The following is an 18,353-nucleotide window of genomic DNA, read 5'->3' as shown; positions in this document are numbered from 1 at the left end:
GGCCGTGAGGGCGGGAGCCGGAGAGCCCGCCCCGCGTGCGCCCTCTGCTGGCGCCTAACGGTCTCTCTCGCCTGCGTACGCACGCGCCCCAGGCCCCGCCCCCGAGTTGCGGGCACGCGGAGCCGTTGGCGACGCTCCCCGCTCTCCCCCTCCAACCGGGGGGCGGGGCCGCCTCTGAGTCGGGGGAAGAAGGCGGGGACCCGGGATGCCACGCCTCCTGCTGGTCTTCTTTTGAAGCCCCCGACTCTTCACTGCGGGCCAATTGGAGTCCGCCCTGTCCCGAGCGCCGACCAATGAGCGGCGCGCTCGGGCCGCTTCCGGCACCGTTCCTTGCTGGCCCCTTCCCCAGGTCTCCCCGCGACCGGCGGGGCGCGGGAGCGGGCGAGGGCCGCGGTGACGCGCAGCGGGCCGGGAGCCAATAGAGGGCGGGCTCGGCGCTGATGGACGGGGCTAGCGGCCAGTGGCGAGGCGCTGGCCGCACTTCCCGTCGGGGAGAGAGTGTAATATGGCGAAGACCTACGATTACCTGTTCAAGCTGCTGCTGATCGGGGACTCGGGGGTGGGGAAGACCTGTGTCCTGTTCCGCTTCTCCGAGGACGCCTTCAACTCAACTTTCATCTCCACCATAGGTAGCGGGGCCGGGGAGCGGCCGGGGACGCCGGAGGCCCGGGCCGGGCGCGCCCCTGAAGGGCTGGGGCTGAGGGAGCGGCTGGGCCGGACGGATCCAGGGATCTGAGAGGGTCGAGGGGACCGGAGGGGAGAAGAACAGCCGCCTCCACCGCCTTTCGGGGGTTCCCGGGCTTTGGGGGGGGGGAACCAAGTGCCCATTTTGCAGATAGGGAGACTGAGGCTCCAGCCCTCAGCTTGCTCCTCAGGTAGTATGTGTCTTGGGCTGGGGTTCTGGCGCCGGTCATCTCGTTCTGTCCACGCAGCAGCCCTCGAAGCTGTTCTTTTGGAGTCTCAACCTTACAAAAGTAAAACAAGCCTGGGGAGTAGGCCATAGGAAGAGGCCTATGACATCTGACCTTATTAAGCATTTACTGTGTGCTAACCGCTTTATGTGCATTATCACACTCTCCAGTGTTCAGTGTTAAGTGCTCTTATGAGTCCGTTTCACAGATGAGGAATTTTAGGTCCAGGGAGGGATGAGACACCCAAGGTCACAGTCTGCAGGTGGCAAAGATGGAATTTGAATTCATGTGGGTCTAACTCCAAAACTCAAGGCTGGACCATCCCAGAGAGATGTGAGCACTTGCCCCCAGGGCAAGCATCGCTGGTCCATCTAAGAACCAGAACTTGTTTTAAACCAACCCTCTCCTGCTCTTTTCCTCTGGCATGTTGAGGGGTTAAGCCCCTCTCCCTGACCTTGTTTCCCCCACGGGTGATTTCCTCTAGAAGGAATGGTGAGGAGTCTGGAGGCTTTCTCTGCTGGACTTTCCATCACTTGAGGGTGACAGCAATGGCAAGTGACAGCTGCCTGCCCAAGGACCTGTCATCCCCAAGGAGATGCCAGATAAAAACTTCAGTGAGAAACCAAAATCAGCCGATGCCACAGACAGCCCTGACTTCCCTATCTTGAGGCCCAGGACACCGGTTGTCACTGCAGAACAGCCTTTCCCACAGAGCCAGCCCACATTGTGGTTGAACAGAATTGGCTTGTTGCTTCTCAGTGCTGATACCCACAAAAGTGGAGCTCACTTCTCCCCATGCCACAAAAACGGCCATTGCCCATATGAAAACGTTTGACCTGGAAGTTAACACCAATCAAGCAAAGTGGCCTGTGAGCTCTGCATTCTTGTTCCAGCCCAGGAGTTGATTCTGAATGGGGAAAACCTAGGGACCAGATTTTGCTTTACCCTTGTGTAACTTGAACCCACTCACCTATCTCCCTGAACCCCATGATGATCTGCTCTTTCTAACCTTGCCCTCCTCTAGGGACTGCACTTACAGTTATACGCCAGATGCAGAGTAGAGAGAATTGGACTGGAAATGGCCATGCCTGCTTTCCAGCTGCTGTTTGCCCTTGAATAAGCACTTAGTCTCTCTGAGCCCTGTTTCTTCAGTTTAGGAGTAACACTGGCTGCCTTGACCAGTGCCCTGGTTGGTCGAAGATCAGAAATGTACAGTGGATACAGGGTTGTCATCATGGCCAGAGGCTACCTGGAGGAAGCAAGATGGCTCCCTGCAGTGGCAGCATCCCATCCTTGGACACAGATATTTCTGATTCCTCCCCCTTTGCTACCCCAAGGTCAAACTTTGGGATAACCCTTGCATCTTCACCAATCAGGAAGTGATGTTAACTCCTGGCAGGCTGTGGCTCGCTCTCAACCCAGATCTGTTTCCCAGCATCAGAAACTTCCCATTCAGCACAGCACTAGTGATATTAGTTCAGGGATTAGACTTTTTTGTTTGGTTTCTAATTCTTGACCAGAAAACCCAGTCTAGCACTTAAGGGCTCTGAGGAGACTGGCCTTCACTTCCAGACAAAGACATGACTTGGGCAAGGTCACCTGGGAAGGTAGAGGTGGCCCTTGAACCCAGAATCCCTCTCCCCCACCTTGGCATTCTCATTACATTTGTAGTTTTCCTGCAGGCCTCTGTCTTCTAAGAAAATTTAATTCATACTGACCTTGAAGTAATGGCCTCATAATTCTTAGCCTTGTAAAGTTTACACTTCCTAATTAAATTTGGTGTGTTAATGAAACCCAGGAAGAGGAGAGGACAGAGTAATGCTGTTGGACTTTGCCAATGAAACAGTGTTTGATTTTCTATGTCCCTGTGCGTCTGTGACAGGAGGTGGAGGGTGTTTTAGGAAGGGGCATCACTGGGCCTCTTAGTCCTGAACTACAACTGAATGCATAAAGGTGATTCTCTGTTGGCACTAAGTGTACATCTGGGTTTTCTTTATAGATCAGGGATTAAGTGGCTGTTTGTTTCCTGCTCATGTTTGATTTTGCCAAAGCCTATTCTCATCAGCTCCATCGATCATTTGTGGTGTGAACTTGGCCCCGTGGCTCCTGGAATTGGTTCTTTGCTGCCTGGCTCAGCTTCCACCGCCTCCTCAGGGCCCCATTCACTCATTCCTTTAGGAAGACAGATGGTGTAGCATCAGAGTGCATCGTAAACCATGCAGCACCACATAGACCCCGTTGCTCTTAGTTCTGTTGCCCTGCCGTCTTTCCCCAACACCTGCCATGTGCCAGCAGGGCTGCCAGGGCCACAGAGATGACTTGGATGAATCAGAGGGAAACAGAAATGCAACAAGGCCTGTAGTCAAGGTGTGTGTGCAGGACTGGGTGATCAGCTTCTAGCAAATACGTAGTTGGCCTCTGCCATGCTGAGTTACTAGAGACACCGCCATGAGTGAGACATCTGAGTCCCTGCCCTCCTGGAGCTTATGTTCTTGTGGGCAAACTTCATGTGCAGGCCGACATTCCCTGTGGCCCCCTGGACACTTTCTGAGGTGGGCAGGGATGGAATTAGCATCCCCATGATCAGTTCTGAGGGGTCAAGCCAGGCTTCAGCCTCATGGCTTCACGAGCAGAGATCTGGGCTGTTTGCCCTCCATGCAGGCCGTTCAGAGGGGCAAATTTATTCCCAGGTTCATGGAGCAAATAAACAAACACACACTGTCAGGGATAAGTGCATGAAGGAGGAAAAAGATTGGGAGGAGAGAGCTGGGATGGTCAGGAAGGCTCCCCAGAGGAGGTGACTTGAACAGAGACCTGAGTGAATGGCCGGGGGGTGGGGGACGGTGAGGAGGTAAGGCAGGTAACTGGAAGGCAGCAACGTTGCAAGAACAGAAAGAGCAAAGCAGAGAGCCCCAGGCCAGATCTTGGGGTATTTAGGAAACAGTCACATGAGCCACAGGTGCGGAGAGGTGACCGGGCTGGGCAGAACCTGGGAGTGCACATGCCACCCTTCTCACTTTTTTCTGGGGCCACGGGGGTGGTGGAAAGCCAGTGGAAACTATTTTGGCTTTTTTTTTTTTTAACAGTTTTATTGATACACAATTCCTGAACTGTAGAGTTCATCCATTTAAAGCATACAAGTATACAATATACTAAAAAGCTTTTAGTATATTCACAGAGTTGTACAGCCATCACTGCACCCAATTCTAGAACGTTTTTGTTATGACAAAAAGCCTCCCAAAAGAAGTCAATCCCCTGAATCTCCCATTCCCTCTGCAACCTCTGGCAACCGCTGATCTCCTGTTTGTCTGGATTTGCCTGTTCTGGAAAGTTCATACGAATGGGGTCCTACGCTCTGTGACCTTTCCTGTCTGGCTTCTTGCTCTCAGCATGATGTTCTCAAGGTTCATCCATGTTGCAGCGTGTGTTGGGGCTTTGTTCCTTTTCATGACTCAATAGTAGTATGGATGGGCTCCATTTCGTTCATCCATCCATTGGCAGACACCCTAAAAGGTTTGGAACAGAGGTTAGCTTTGTGACATGATTGTGGTTTGGAAAGCCTGGGAGGGGACCGAGGGGGTAGGAGCCTGGAGAATAGCTGAAGAGGCTGAGGGGTCACCCTGGTCTTGGGGAAAGGGGACAAGAGGGGCAGGGGCAGGAAAGCTTCTTGGAAGGTAACCTTCCAGCATGGCCTGAGAGAGTGAGTTTGTTGGGCTGACAGGTGGGTGGGGTGGGGACCACCGACAGAGAAGGAACAGCAGGTGGGAAAGCTAGAGGCCTGGAGGCCATGGGAGCAATATCTTGGGGTGTCATGGGGCTCCATGCCCTGTGTGCCTGAAGGGCCTGGTGCTGGGTGGCCGGAAGCATGGGGCTCTGGCCAGCAAAGTGTCCTATAGAGGCTTAGCCCCAGAGGAGGCCCTGTGGGGAGAGGGGATAGAACAAGGCTTTGGCACCTGAAGTACCTGGGTTTGCCTGCCAGCTCTGAACCTCAGCCTCCCCTTCTATGAAAGGAGAAAGTTCTCCAGGTGCCTCCAGATCTGTTGTGGGAGATTCCGAGATCCCACGTGCCCGGTGCCAGACGGGTGCTGTGGAAGCTGTGGATGCCGTTACCCACCCAGGCTGGCAGTGCCCGCCTTGGATGCAGCTTGGGAAATGGGCTGACGGTGACATGCCTTTTTTTCTTTTCTTTTAGGAATTGACTTTAAAATTAGGACCATAGAACTCGATGGCAAGAGAATTAAGCTACAGATATGGTAAGCGTCATTGCCACCTTCACCCATGAGTGCTTTGAGCCAGAAACCCTGGTACCTCTTTCCCCCTTCCCGTGACCATGGCCTCCATCTCTTTGGCCCTGCCGTACAAATCAGGCTTTTCTTCAGAAACCTCAGGGACTGTGCTCTGCTGGTTACTGGGCCCTGGAGTCTGTGTCAGCACCTTCTGGGGACAGAGCTGCCAGTCCTGGTTAGCTCAGCATTCAGATGTGGGCACAGCTGATTCTGGGCTTCTCGGTGGCCTACTTCCATTAAACTTGGAGAGTGCTCTCTGTGCCCAGGCAGCGGTGAAGGCTGCAGGGCAGCGAAATTCCCCAGCCCAGCGAAATTCCCCAGCCCAGTGTTTCCTCTTTGAGCCTGTCAGGTCACTAAAGGAGGCCAGACATCATTTCCTCTTTTCTGTCCTGGGGCAGCCCAGGCCTTACTTCTCTAACACACAGACCCGAAACCCCCGAACCAAAAATAGACTGACACCCAGACCCAATGGTAAGACCCATGGCCATTCCACTGACCTGGGGCCGATTTTTCATGATTTTTAAATTAGAAGCATAGTGAGTCCCTGTTACTGACGCTGACTGTGGTCTGTAGCCCGTGGCGCCAGGAAGGCTGAGCTTAGCCGGTCAGATGGAGGGGAGTTCCCTCCCCATACCACGTCACTGACAGGGAAGTATGTGCCCTGAGCAGAGTTAGAGAGAAGTCCTGTTTGAGAGGGTGGTGCAGTCTCTCGGCCCCAGCTACCCCTGTGGTGGGAGGGGGTGCCCTATGATGGGCCACAGAGCTACCCTCCCTGCAGCCTGTCTCCCTCACCCGGTGTCAGAGCGCGGGCATTGCCCTGCTTGCCAAGTATGTCCCCTCGGCTTCCGTGGCATTCGCCTTGGACTCGATCAGACTCCAGAGTCCCAAACCTGGATGAGGCCTAACCCTTGTCTGTTGGGAATCAGGCAGTTGCTGGCTGCCTCCAAAAGTGCCTCTACCTGCCACACATGGCTCCCAGCAGCCTCTGTGCCCGAGGTCCAAAGTGACACTGGGACAGGAGGTAGAAGTTTCGCTTTCCTCTTCCCCTCTCTTCCGTCTTCTGCTCTTAGCAGTCTCCTCGGGGTTAACAACTTTCATAACCTTTTTAGACTAGGGCCATGGTTGGAAATAAAATGACTGTCCGTAACCACGGATGTCACCTGCTTTTGTCATCAGAAAGTGAACAGAGGCCCAAGTGAGGCACTTCTGTGCGGTCCAGACAGAGAGCCCTCGGCAGGGGAGGAAGCAGGTGGGGGGTCGTGAAAGGAACCATGGGTCTAGAGACAAAAGACTTGGGTCTTGCCCTGGCTCTGCCACCAATCCGTAAAGTCCCCTTTATCCCAAACACTGAATACCTCCCATGCCAGGAGCGGGGCTGGGCGTAGCGTGTCTCAGCCTGGTGTCACCTCTGTCCCGATGACAGAGGGCTTTCTCCTTGGCCTCCACCAAAACAGCAAGTGTAGAAGTGCTTCTGGGCCCCCCTGAGGTTGCCCAGCCCAGCCCTCCTGCCGTGTAGCCAAGCCTTTCCAGACCCTTGTGGCCCTGGAGTTTCACAGATAATATCTGATTTGCCTCTTTGGTGACCCAGAAACTCTGGGGAGAAGCCCCAGGAACCAGAGGAGTCATGGGGGGCATAAGACATGACTTTACGCCCAACAGGACACCTCTTGAATCACCGTTTCCTTCTCTGTAGGAATAGGGAGAATGGAGGTGCTGCCCCATGGCAGGACGGTGAATTAGGAAATGACTCGTGAGAAAGCAGTGTGTCCATCCTGGGAAAATGTCTCCTGCTGCCACTGTAATGGTTATTGATGTTCGCCATCACCGGTATCCCTTCTTCTCCTTTAGGGACACAGCTGGTCAGGAACGGTTTCGGACGATCACAACAGCCTACTACAGGGGCGCAATGGTATGGATTGGTTTTTGCTTCCTTTTCTTTGTTTTTCTTTCTTTTCTTTTTTTTTTTTTTTTTTGTCAAAATGAACATCACCATCTTGAATACCAAAGCCTGGACGTTTCTGGGGAGCCCACGCTCAGGCGTCTTAGGGGTCCTCGGTCCCAGGTTAGTTTCAGGAGAAGGCAGTGTGCCCTGCCCCCACATACATCCCCCTTCTGCTTTAGAGACAATGCAGGGTTTAAGGAAACCTAATTCTTCGGGGATGAGGGAAGACCCAGGAAGCCGGTTCTTCCAGGTGAGGTCAGTGAAATTGGAGATGGCATGCCCCAACACTTAGGAGTGTTCACGTGGCCCACGTAGTCTCTATGGAATCTGCACCCAAAGACTTGAAGATTATCCAGGACCTGACTTGCTCTGGGCTTTTGGCCGTTAGATTTGTCACCAAGGCCAGAGGTGGGGTGCTGTGATAGGAAGACTTGCTCCTCATCCCTCCAGTACTTCTACTGAGCACCTTCTCAAGGCCAGGCCTGAGGTAGACATAGAGGAGGACCTGGAATGGGCTGAGTTCCTGCCCTCGAGGGCCTTGAGGAGGGCAGCTGCTGGGCAAGGGATGCTTGACTTACAGAGTCTGCACGCCGGCGTCTTCTATTCACGCTGGCCTCTGCTGGTGTGTGGTGGACAGTGCGGCTGCTGAAACCACCACCGAGTTATCCCACAAGTGGCTTCTGTTCAGTTTCTCCAAGAGGCCCTGGGAAAGGGCCCCTAGGAGGCATTTTTGAGGGGTCCGGCCATGGCCATGGTTGTGGCAGGCTACAAGTCTGCCATGCGTCCTCTCGGGTTCATGGCTGGGTTTTAGGATTGCGGAGGCTCTCTCACACCTTTGAGGTTTTGTCACATGTCCTCCCCATGATACCCACCTCCCACCCCAGCACCGACAGCCTGTGTTCTTACTCTGCAGACTCAGACAGCTTCAGAGATGTCTTAGCCAGCGCCAGAGAGGTCACGGGTGCAGGGCTGTGCCCTTGGCAGGGTAGCCTGAGGGAATAGAGTAAGCCAGGCTGGGGCAGGACAGCTGACCCCATTGGACCGCAGAGGTGGCCCTCAGCATTGCTTGGTCCCAAGGAGGGCCCGGGGACGTTCCTGACAAGGGCTGGTGTGATCAGCTTCTTCAGAGTTAGCCTTGCCTGGGCTTCAGTCTTAAAGGTCTTTTCTGTGTGCCTCAGTTTCCCTTGTATCAAACAAGGATATTTGCCCTGCTCGGTGATGGCAACAAGATCATGGGGACCCCTGGACTGTCCCGTGGGTGCTCACGCATTGGTTATGGAACCTCAGGGGCCTCAGTGCTGCCCAGCCCCTTGCTCCAAGCTGGCCCCCCACCAGAACGCAGAAGGGTGTCAGCATCAGGCCATCCAGGGGTTCAGGCCTCAGTTGTGCCCTTTACTCTCAAATGGGACGGGAGACAGGCCTAGCCATCCCCCCACCTCAAGGTCCTTGTCTGTATAGTGGGGGTGGTGGCACCCATGTGACCAGGACCCTGGGTCCTGGTCCAGGGAGACCCTACTGCAGTAGGTGCCAGACAAGAAGTCATCCTGGAGTGCCCAGAGGTGACTCGGGCCGGGGGGAGGGTGGCAGTGGCGGGGGGGAGGCTGAGCACGGCAGAGGAGGGGCGTGAGGGGGAGCCCAGCGGGCGCTGGGCCCATGGAGCACAGCATGCGGGGCAGGGAGCTGTGGGACATGAGGCTGGGAGGTCAGCAACACCTCACGGGCTGCTGGGTGTGGGCCAGACTTACCCTGCTGGCCCTGGGGTGGTGGGAGATGGTCTGGAGGGTGAAGGGTCCCCTCAGTGGCTCAGTAGAAAGGACGAGAGCCTGGGAGACTGGGGAGGAGCTGGTGCTGCAGTCCAGCAGAAGGGGGTATGGGACCCAGGGGTGGAGTAGAGGCAGTTAGTGGGAGGGGTGTCCTGTTGGGGCCAGTCCCAGCGCCCCCACCTTGCTGGGGGGCCTCCCCTGCAGCTCGCAGCTTATCCAGCTCACGTGTCACTCCCTCCGCTCAGGGCATCATGCTGGTCTATGACATCACCAATGAGAAGTCCTTTGACAACATCCGGAACTGGATTCGGAACATTGAGGAGGTAAGGCTCAACCTCTCCCGTGGCACAGGAACTTCATACATGTCTCTTCTCAGTCCCCGCCCCAGAGCTGCCTGGCCACGGATTAGGTCACTGAGATCCCTAGAAGTCACTTGCCAAGAGCCCTGTAGCTAGGAAAATACCTGGGATGGGGACTGACCCTGGAGACATGGGCCTGGCCTCATCACAGGGAGGCCCCAAGAGCCCATTTCCCCAGCGGGGCTGTTGGGTCTGGGCAGTGTCTCAGTCATGAGAGAAGGGGTATCCGAGTTCTTGATCACCGTGAGCATTTGGTGCTATCTAGAAAAGGAAGGTTCTAGAATAGGTGTGACCCTTGTGTTGGGTGGACGTGGTCAGAAGGCATTTCAGTTTGTACTGAGTTCCAGCAGAGAAGGGTGTGAGCTGGTCTGAGCTACCTGTGTTCAGGCCAGTAGCTCTTTGACTACAGCTGGCCTGGAGGGAAGACCTGGAACCGAGGAGGGAAAAGAAGGCAGCTAGCCCCACCTCCCAGTCCCAAAGCTGGTGTCCTCGCCTTCCAGCTGTCACCTGCCAAGCCTTCTTGGACGATGGCACTTATGGCTCTTGATGACTCATCAGGTGGGGCTTCGGGTCAGAGGTGCAGCCAGAGGACTTCAACCATCCATAAAGCCACGACCAAAGGTCCCGTTACCACTGGCGTCTGTGAGCAGTGGCACCAGGCCGCCTTCCTGACAGCCCCACACTGGCTGGCTGGAGGCTGGGCCCTGGCGGAGGACAAGGAACCGCTCCCATTGGTCTTTGTGGAAATTCAGTGTTCCAGCCAAGAGGGGGCCTTGCGGTTAACAGGAAGTTGGGCAGGGAGCGGGGAAGCATGTCTCACCAAGACCAGACCTGAGCTACACAAAGAAGGCCCTTTTCCATACCCCAGTCCCTCGGGAGGCACTGTCTCCTCCACTGGGGCCTGGGGAAAATTGGAGGAAGAGTCCTGTTCAGGCACGGCATGGGGGGTGGGGAGGGCAGTTGTCAGAGCACCAGGGGATAGGGAAGCACCCAGGGCTGGCTGAGGTGGGGGGGGGCAAACAGGTGTTGCCCACTTCAGAGCCTAAACAGAGAGAGCTGGAGTGGGGCAGAAGGTCCCAGGACAGCAGCTGGGGCCTCTGCCGGAGGATCCAGAGAGGGAGGGAGGCAAGCAGAGAGAAATGGCCAGCCTTGCTTACCTCCCATAGGCCGGGCCCTGCCAGGAGCCCAAGGATGGCCTCGGAACCTGGGTGACGACACGGCCCATAGAGAAGCTGTCCTCAGCAACCAGAAGGCATGTGCTTGGTCAGAGTACTAGTCGAACCTGGACTCTGCCCTTGTATTGGCTGTGTGACATGGGACAGGCCACTCAGCCTCTCTGAGCTTCAGCTTGTCACCAGTACAAGGGTGTGCTAGCAGTCTTGGGCCACCACCCTCATTTCAGGACAGACTGCGTGTTGGCCTGTAGTCCCATCTGACCTCTCACCCCCCCGTCTGCCCCTCCACCCCAGCATGCTTCTGCAGATGTCGAAAAGATGATACTCGGGAACAAGTGTGATGTGAACGACAAGAGACAAGTTTCCAAGGAACGGGGAGAAAAGGTGGGCATGGCAGTCAGCTTGGACCTGGCGCCTCATGGCAGAGGGACCTCGGGGTTTTAGGGTTCTCTGCATGGAGACCTGTTCTGGCCCAAAGGGTCCCCAATTGCTCACTGATGGAGTGGGGGCGACTCCTTCACCGTCTTTCTGAGCATATACTGACCCGCCATCCTGGCTTGTGTAAAACTCGGGGTCTGGGACTCAGGACTTCACGAGGCAAAGCAGGACACATTGGTTGCACCGGTGGGGTGCTTTCTTTGGGAAGAGAGCGGGAAAAGCACTCACCTGGCTGGGGTTCTGTCTAAAGACTGAAAGGGCGAGGGCTTCTGGGGTGTGCGCTGTGTGCCCCCAGAAGGCATCTGGTGGGAACCTGCTGAGACCACAGGGAACAGAGGACAGAGCTGTGGTTTGAGCCGGGCCCCTCCATCTTCCTGCCAGAGACATTCACCCATTCACCACCTACTGTCCACGGGGGGCTTGAGGGAGCAGCCCAGGAGGTCACGTCCATGGCCTGAGAGCCCCCCCACAGCTTCCTTGCTCCCCACTTGGTGGTTTGTGTGGTTCAGGGGTGCTTGGTGGCTGAGGTGGACATGTGTGTCTCCCTTCCTCACAGCTGGCCCTGGACTATGGAATCAAGTTCATGGAGACAAGTGCAAAGGCCAACATCAACGTGGAGAATGTGAGTCCCGGGCCCACGGCATGGACCCCTCTAGGCTGAGGAACAGGCTGCACCCTCTGGGGAGGCTCTGACCTCAGGCTCTGGGCTCCTTTATCAGCCGGCTGGCCCGGAGGCACTTTTCGGACAGTGCCATGTGCCAGGACCTTTGGGGGAACCGCTGCTGTGTTGTGACATCAGCAGGTGCGGGCCCCAGCTGGCCCCCCAGGACATTACCTCAATGGCTCTTGGGCAGCCCTGGGCAGCAGGCACAGTTTTGCAGATGGAGAAACTGAGCCTCGGACAGACCTAGCTGACTGGTGCCTAGGCCTGGCTCCAAGTTTGTGCTCTTGGCCATGCCACCCTCAGACAGGCCCTGGTCACAGCCCAGATGGAGCAGGGAGCCCTGGCTAAGCTTTGGCCCACACCACCCTTTCTTCTCCATGGGCATGCAGGCCTCACAGCTAACCCGCCCACCTCTGTCCCACCGCCCCGGTGATCTTCCTACAGTGGGTCTCCCCTGTCACTGCTGAGCTCAACCCAGTACACCTGGCACAGAAGGCCCTCCCTGACCAGCCCCAGCACCCTCCATGCCATGCCACCTGTGTGGCACCCTCCTTGTACCCCCTTCTCCCTCAGAGCCCTGCCCAAGTGAGCCTTCCCCGGGGAAGCCTCTTGTCCCTCAGACCCTTGGGCCCCTCCCCCTTTGGGTTTCCTTAGCACCCCAGGTCGCCCTCTACAATAGAACTTCCCACATCATGTGGCCCCCAGAAGAGCATGGGGAGAGAAACCTTTCACCCAGTACCAGCCTTTCCAGGCCTCCCTGCTGGCAGGGAAATGAAGCTTATTGGGCTAAGAATGGCTTTCTTTTTTTTCTTTTTTTTTTTTTTTTAAACTATTTTATTTATTTATTTATTTGACAGACAGAGATCACAAGTAGGCAGAGAGGTAGGCAGAGAGAGAGGGGGAAGCAGGCTCCTCGCTGAGCAGAGAGCCCGATGCGGGGCTCGATCCCAGGACCCCGAGACCATGACCTGAGCCGAAGGCAGAGGCTTTAACCCACTGAGCCACCCAGGCACCCCAAGAATGGCTTTCTCTCTGCCCCGACCATCAGAAGCAGGGGCGAAACTGGACAGAACACAGGAGTTGGGGATGGAAAGCTAGGTCGTCCTCCTGGATCCTTCTAGCTCTGTCAATTAGGCACTGTGTGCCTTCAGACAAGTCACTCACCCCTTTGAACCTGAGTGTCCTTTCTGTCCAGTCATGGTGTCCCCTCATCCCAGGTCATTGGCCCAGGGGAGGTAGTAGTCCAGGTTGGCAGGAGTAGCCCGGTAGCAGCAGGAGATGGGGCTGGGCAGGGGACACCCACACCCAGGGAGCTGCCCTAATGCTGCCCCCCTGCCCACTCCACGGTCCCACCACTTCTGCATGGGGGGTGGCCCAGAACCAACAAGCCCCTCTCTGTCCCCTGCTTCAGGGGCACTAATGACACGTTTATTCCACAGGCATTTTTCACTCTCGCCAGAGACATCAAAGCAAAAATGGACAAAAAATTGGTGAGTGTATGTCCTTTTTTTCTTTTTTTTTTGAAGGTTTTATTTATTTATTTGACAGAGATCACAAGTAGGCAGAGAGGCAGGCAGAGAGAGAGGAGGAAGCAGGCTCCCTGCTGAGCAGAGAGCCTGATGCGGGGCTCGATCCCAGGACCCTGAGATCATGACCTGAGCCAAAGGCAGAGGCTTAACCCACTGAGCCACTCAGGCACCCCAAGTGTATGTCCTTTTTGAATCCTTGCTCCGGTCCTTGTTGGAGCCAGCCGTCCTTGGCTTCAGTGCTGTGTTGTATCCCCAGGGCAGATCCTGCTTGTCGGGGACCAGCCAGACCCAGCAGGGCATCTCTGGAAAAGGGGCAAGGGCTAGCGGGAGAGGTTTGGGCCCTCGCACCCAGAGGCACTGCTTTGTTCCATCCTTCTTATGTGGCTCGGAGCTGCTCCATGCCCAGTGCTGCCCGCTGAGCACACAGGCTGGCAGGAAACACACAGCCCCTTCCATCCTGCCTGGGAGATGGCATGCATAAGGAGAGAGCCTCCTGCAGAAAAGCTGCATGCAGGCCCAGAACCATAGCCCACCCCGGGATGAGTCTGCCAGCAGGGCTGTGTCTGACAGCCACCGGCTCTCCATCTTGAGTCCACCTCCAATGCTATAGGTCGGGACAGCTCTGTGACCTTCAGTGTGTCCCAGGGCCCTGGGGCCTCAGAGGGGTCCTGCCTGGATCCCTCTCCATCCACCCTTTTGTTCTTTTTCTGGCTTTCTTGCTTCATAGTCCCAGGCACTAGTATTTTTAGTGCCGCCTTTGGTCATGTCTACACAGTTGGCTGTACTTCGGGCATGTTGAGCACCTAAAGGCTGCTGAGAGTGTTGCCCCAGAGTCTCCAGCCTCTCTTTGGCCCCTCTTTCCTGGCCCTTTCCCACCTTTCATCGTCAGATATGAGAGCGTAAAGCCGTTTGTCACTTGAGTCACATCTGGTCACATACGAGGTCACATATGACACAAAACACCGCTCAGGTAGTTCACATCTGATTTAAGATGTGCCTTCGTAATTCTCAGCAGCCGTGAATGGAATCATAAGGAATAGGATTGATTAGTAGCAGCCCCTTGGCCGAAACAAGAAGCCGTCCTTGTGCACAGATACACTGACCAGCAACAGCTTGTCGTTTTCCTATCCTTTCTTTCCTCTTCAGTGTGACGTAAAATTGTGATTCTTGGTGATCTCTCTTGACGCTTCCGCCCTGGCAGTTACACTAAGCGTGTGGTGACGCTCTGCTTTCCGTGGCCTGTAGGTGGCCTCTGGACGTGCTGTATGAAGATGGTGTGCAGCCGTTGTCCTTGCGTTTCCTCTTTCTCTGAACTGGATTGCAAATCACAGACGGTTAAATTCCTACTCATTTCCTAACACCTTTGTTTATATTCAGAGTCACAGCCCCAGACCACTTCCGCTCTGCCTTTTCTTTTTAATTGAAATGTAATTGACATGTAACATCGCGCAAGTTTGGGTTCCCGTAATTATCATTCCTTCTTTGTGTTGAGAACAATTAAGATCGAGTCTCTTAGCAACTCTGAAGTTTATAACACGGTGCAATAGAGTCAACAGAGTACTGTTGACTGTAATCACTGTGCAGTGCGTTAGCTCTCCAGAACCTGTTTATCTCCGAGCTGCAAGTTCCTGTCTGTCACATCAGGGATGCGGCCAGCTCTGCCCACCCCTGTCTTCTCTCTTGAGAGCATCATAGAAAGCCAGGCTTGGCCCCAACCACCCTGCTGGCAGACCTCTGGGCCTCTCCTGCTCTGCGCAGCCCAGCACTCTTCGCTGCACTGAGAGCAAACTCCGCACTGCCCAGGCCGCTGCCACCCTCTCCGCCTTCTCACCCTGCTGCTTCCCTGTCGTCTGCTGCAGCCACACGGGCCCTTTCCCGTTCCTTGAACCCCTCACGTTCCTTTGAACTTTCCCCTCCACCTGGGGTGCTCCCCTCTTGCGCCAGCATCCTGGGGCTCCCGTAGCAAATTCCCATAACACTTTCAGCAGCATCCAAAATGCACGTGTGTAAAAATTCTGGAGGTCACCAGTCGGAGACAGATCTCAGCAGACTAAGACCAAGGTGTCGGCAGGGGTGCCCTCATCCCTGGAGGCCCCAGGGGAGAACTCGCCTCGTCCCGCTCCTGGAAGCCATTCCTTGTCTTGTGAGCCCTTCCTGCATCTTCCGAGCCACTCAGCATCTCTCTGACCCTGCTTCCTCCGTTCCCGTTCTCTCCACCGCAGCTGGGAATTTGCTCTGCTCTCAGAGTTCCATGCCCCCCGCCCCCAGGTGATCCAGGCTGTGCTCTCAGCTCAGTCACATGTGCAGAGTCCCTCTGCCATGTCAGATTTCCTTCTGCACAAGTTCCAGGGACGAGGGTGTGGACATCTTGGGGGTAGTTACTCCGCCGACCACAATTGTGCCCCTGGACTGTCCCTGGCCTCACTTCACGAGGCCTCTGTTCAGACACCACCATTGAAACGCTTCTCCACCTTCTGCCTGTCCTGTCGCTCATTACTCACTGCTGTGGGAAATCACTGCTTTTTTGTTGACCCGTATGATTTGTCTGCCCTATACAATGTGAGCTCCCCAAGGCTGGACCATTTGCCCACCACCGCATGCCCAGTGCCCACACAAGGATCTAGCACAGCATAGGCCTTGATGGCTACTTGAATAAATTCAGGTGTTACTTAAGAGCAGAAAGATGAGAAGGAATTAGTCAAAGAAAAGGGGACCAAGCCATGCAAACAGGGTGGAATGGGAGAAAATAGGTTCTTCTGGATCACAGGCAGAGGGTTCAGATGCTGGGTGAGGGGTTTAGGGCACTCCCCCGAGAATGGGGGAGTATGGGTGGGTTTCAGTATGGATCGAGTGGACAAGATTAGAGCATAGGGCCTATAATACCAGCTGTGGGGCAGAAGGTAGACAAGTCAGAGCCTTGGCACAGGGACATGGAGATCAGCCAGGTGTGAGTGGCATAGTGACCTTGAACCCAACTCTCCTTCCCTGCCCCCCAATCCCAGAGGGCAGTCTTTCTGCCGCCCCTGGGCTGCCTCACTGCGAGGGACTCAGCATAGTGGGTAGATGGATTGAAAGGAAGGGGCAGGGGGCAGTGAGCAAATGGGAACTATGTTGAAGGGGTGAATGGGAGAGGGGGGATGGGCAGGCGAGTAAGGGATTGAAAGAATGGTTGGTTGGAAAGGAAAGGTAGGTAGCAGATGAATGGGTCTGAGAAAAGTGAGTGGTCAGTTGGAAGGGACAGTTGGATGGTTGGCTGGTTGGAAAGTGACAGAGTTTGACGAATGGGAGGGGATGGAGGGGTGGATGGACTGGCAGATGGGTGGTTGGTTGGTTCGTTGGCTGGTTGGCTGGTTGGTTAAGAGCCGTAGAGCTGATGCTCAGCCATGACCTCAGAAAACCTTTTGCCATTTCAGGAAGGCAACAGTCCCCAAGGGAGCAACCAGGGAGTCAAAATCACACCAGACCAGCAGAAGAGGAGCAGCTTTTTCCGATGTGTTCTTCTGTGAGGAGCACTGCCTTACTCTGAGCCTCGCTCAGCCGAGCTGACTGTGCCTGTCCTGAGTGAGGCCCTCACTCAGCCGGGGCCCTCCCCCTCCAACACTCCCTGCCGTGCCGCGGCCCCTGGGCCCATGGCCACCAGACACAATTGAGAAATTGTTTATTTTAGTAACTGATCTTTTTCAACTTTGGAGACGGAATAAGTTAAGAATTTGCGATTTTTCCCTCAATGTCTGCTGAACGGGCCCTCTCGTCGCATAATCAGAGAGAAAGACGGAGTTGAGGTGTGACCATGAACGTCAGCCAACATGGCGGGCCTCCGCCTCCAGGCCTTTAATCCTCATCTCACTGCAGCACAACTAAAGCCCCACCGGAAAGCCCGTTCACAGCCCCACCACAGAAGCCAGGCCCCCAGAGGCCAGTGAGGGTTCCGGGAGTTCCAGGCCCCACACCCTGAGCGAGGGGACGCATGCCGGGCCCACGAAGCGTCCACCTAGCACATCTGACGCCTACTTTCTTCTGTCAGTTTTGGACAAGTGACAAAAACCATTCCCTTTCTCCCCCCCCCCCCCCCCGCCTTCTTTGCAACTGTCAAACCAAACCAAAGGGAAGCACAAATTACGGAAATCCTGAGGAAAGAAGCGTGGGGTGGCCCTTCCTGTTCACAGCCAGGTGCTGGTCTGTAGTCCAGCGAGGCCTCGGGCGTGGTCACTGGGCCTCTTGGCATTCCCCATCTGAGCACCGAGGGGACACCACATGGGCCACAGGTGACCCCGAACGCACAACCACACATGGTCCACCTGTGCTTGGGGCATCTGCCTCTTGCCCCCCACCCAAGCGCCCCCCCCACGCCTCTTCCCTCCCTTTGTCTCCAAATCGGACATCCTTTCTAGCTGAGATTTTTATTTTTCCAGATCTGTAGTGTCATGAAATGATTCCGTCTTTGATTTCCAGCGGCAGACCCAGGTGACGGAGCTCGGGCCCACCTCTTGGCCTGGCGGGCTGGGAGCGTGAGGCTGCGCTTGGCCTGGGCCGGGGCACAGGCGCCAGACTGAGCGCAGAGCAGTTGAGTTGGTTTTAACTGCCGTCACCTGGTTGTGTTGTGACAGCTCTGCCCTCCTGTGGAGACTGTGCAACTGGGACCAGGTAACCAGGTCGGAGGGGTGTCACCCGGGAACCTTTCTTTCTCTTTCTGGCCCCCCCCCCGTCTTCGCTACCCCCCCCCCCAAGCTGCTGTCAGTCCAAGCCATTGGCGTTGTAGTTTTTTTCTTTTGTGAATTAAAACCAACATACCAGCAATAGTCGGCTCTCCCCTGAAATCTCTTAACATGCTCTGTTTACATGGATAAATGCACTTACGGAAGACAAATTAAAGCTCATTTTAAAGTTAACGGGGTTTTTTTTTTAACAGCTTATCTTATTTCTTGGTTTTAATTTCATCTGTAAAATCAGAGATTGGAACAGATTCAAGTTAATGGATTTTTATGTCCACATGTTCCTGGAGGTACACGGGTATGGCCAGGTGTTGGGTCAGGGGTCCCCGGGAGACCTGTTACTTAAAGCACAGGCTCGGCTGGCAGGGCCTCCACACCTGTTCCACACTCGAGTGTCTTGGCTCTCGTCTGCTCCTCAAGGTGTGCCAGGTTTGCTCTTACCCCAGGTCTAGACAGGATCAAAGCGCAGGAGGTTGGTTACCCCGAGCTCTGAGGAGATATAACTGTGACCAAAAGCCTGACTTGGAAGAAGAAGCTTCCCGACCCCTGGCTCTGCCCTCACCATTGCACCCTC

General features: G+C 55.4%; 1 protein-coding gene across 1 annotated transcript; it reads left to right on the top strand.

Moving 5' to 3' along the window:
* Positions 1-408: 408 nt before the first annotated feature.
* On the top strand, positions 409-17,956 carry RAB8A (RAB8A, member RAS oncogene family). Its single transcript, XM_047698954.1, has 8 exons — positions 409-629; positions 5,104-5,164; positions 7,046-7,106; positions 9,148-9,225; positions 10,731-10,820; positions 11,431-11,496; positions 12,978-13,028; positions 16,481-17,956. Exons 1-8 carry the CDS (start codon positions 506-508, stop codon positions 16,571-16,573), a joined length of 624 nt encoding a protein of 207 aa, XP_047554910.1. The 5' UTR covers positions 409-505; the 3' UTR covers positions 16,574-17,956.
* The last annotated feature ends 397 nt before the right edge of the window (positions 17,957-18,353 follow it).

The sequence above is a fragment of the Lutra lutra genome, chromosome 1, assembly GCF_902655055.1.
Source record: "Lutra lutra chromosome 1, mLutLut1.2, whole genome shotgun sequence".
Classification (NCBI taxonomy): domain Eukaryota; kingdom Metazoa; phylum Chordata; class Mammalia; order Carnivora; family Mustelidae; genus Lutra; species Lutra lutra.
This window is presented reverse-complemented; position numbering and strand designations above follow the sequence as displayed.

Excerpts from the sequence above, each read along its gene's own strand:
- RAB8A (XM_047698954.1), top strand. The coding sequence starts at position 506 with ATGGCGAAGACCTACGATTACCTGTTCAAGCTGCTGCTGATCGGGGAC. Across the intron at positions 11,497-12,977 it reads CCAACATCAACGTGGAGAAT|GCATTTTTCACTCTCGCCAG; the intron begins GTGAGTCCCGGG and ends TTTATTCCACAG. Across the intron at positions 13,029-16,480 it reads CAAAAATGGACAAAAAATTG|GAAGGCAACAGTCCCCAAGG; the intron begins GTGAGTGTATGT and ends TTGCCATTTCAG.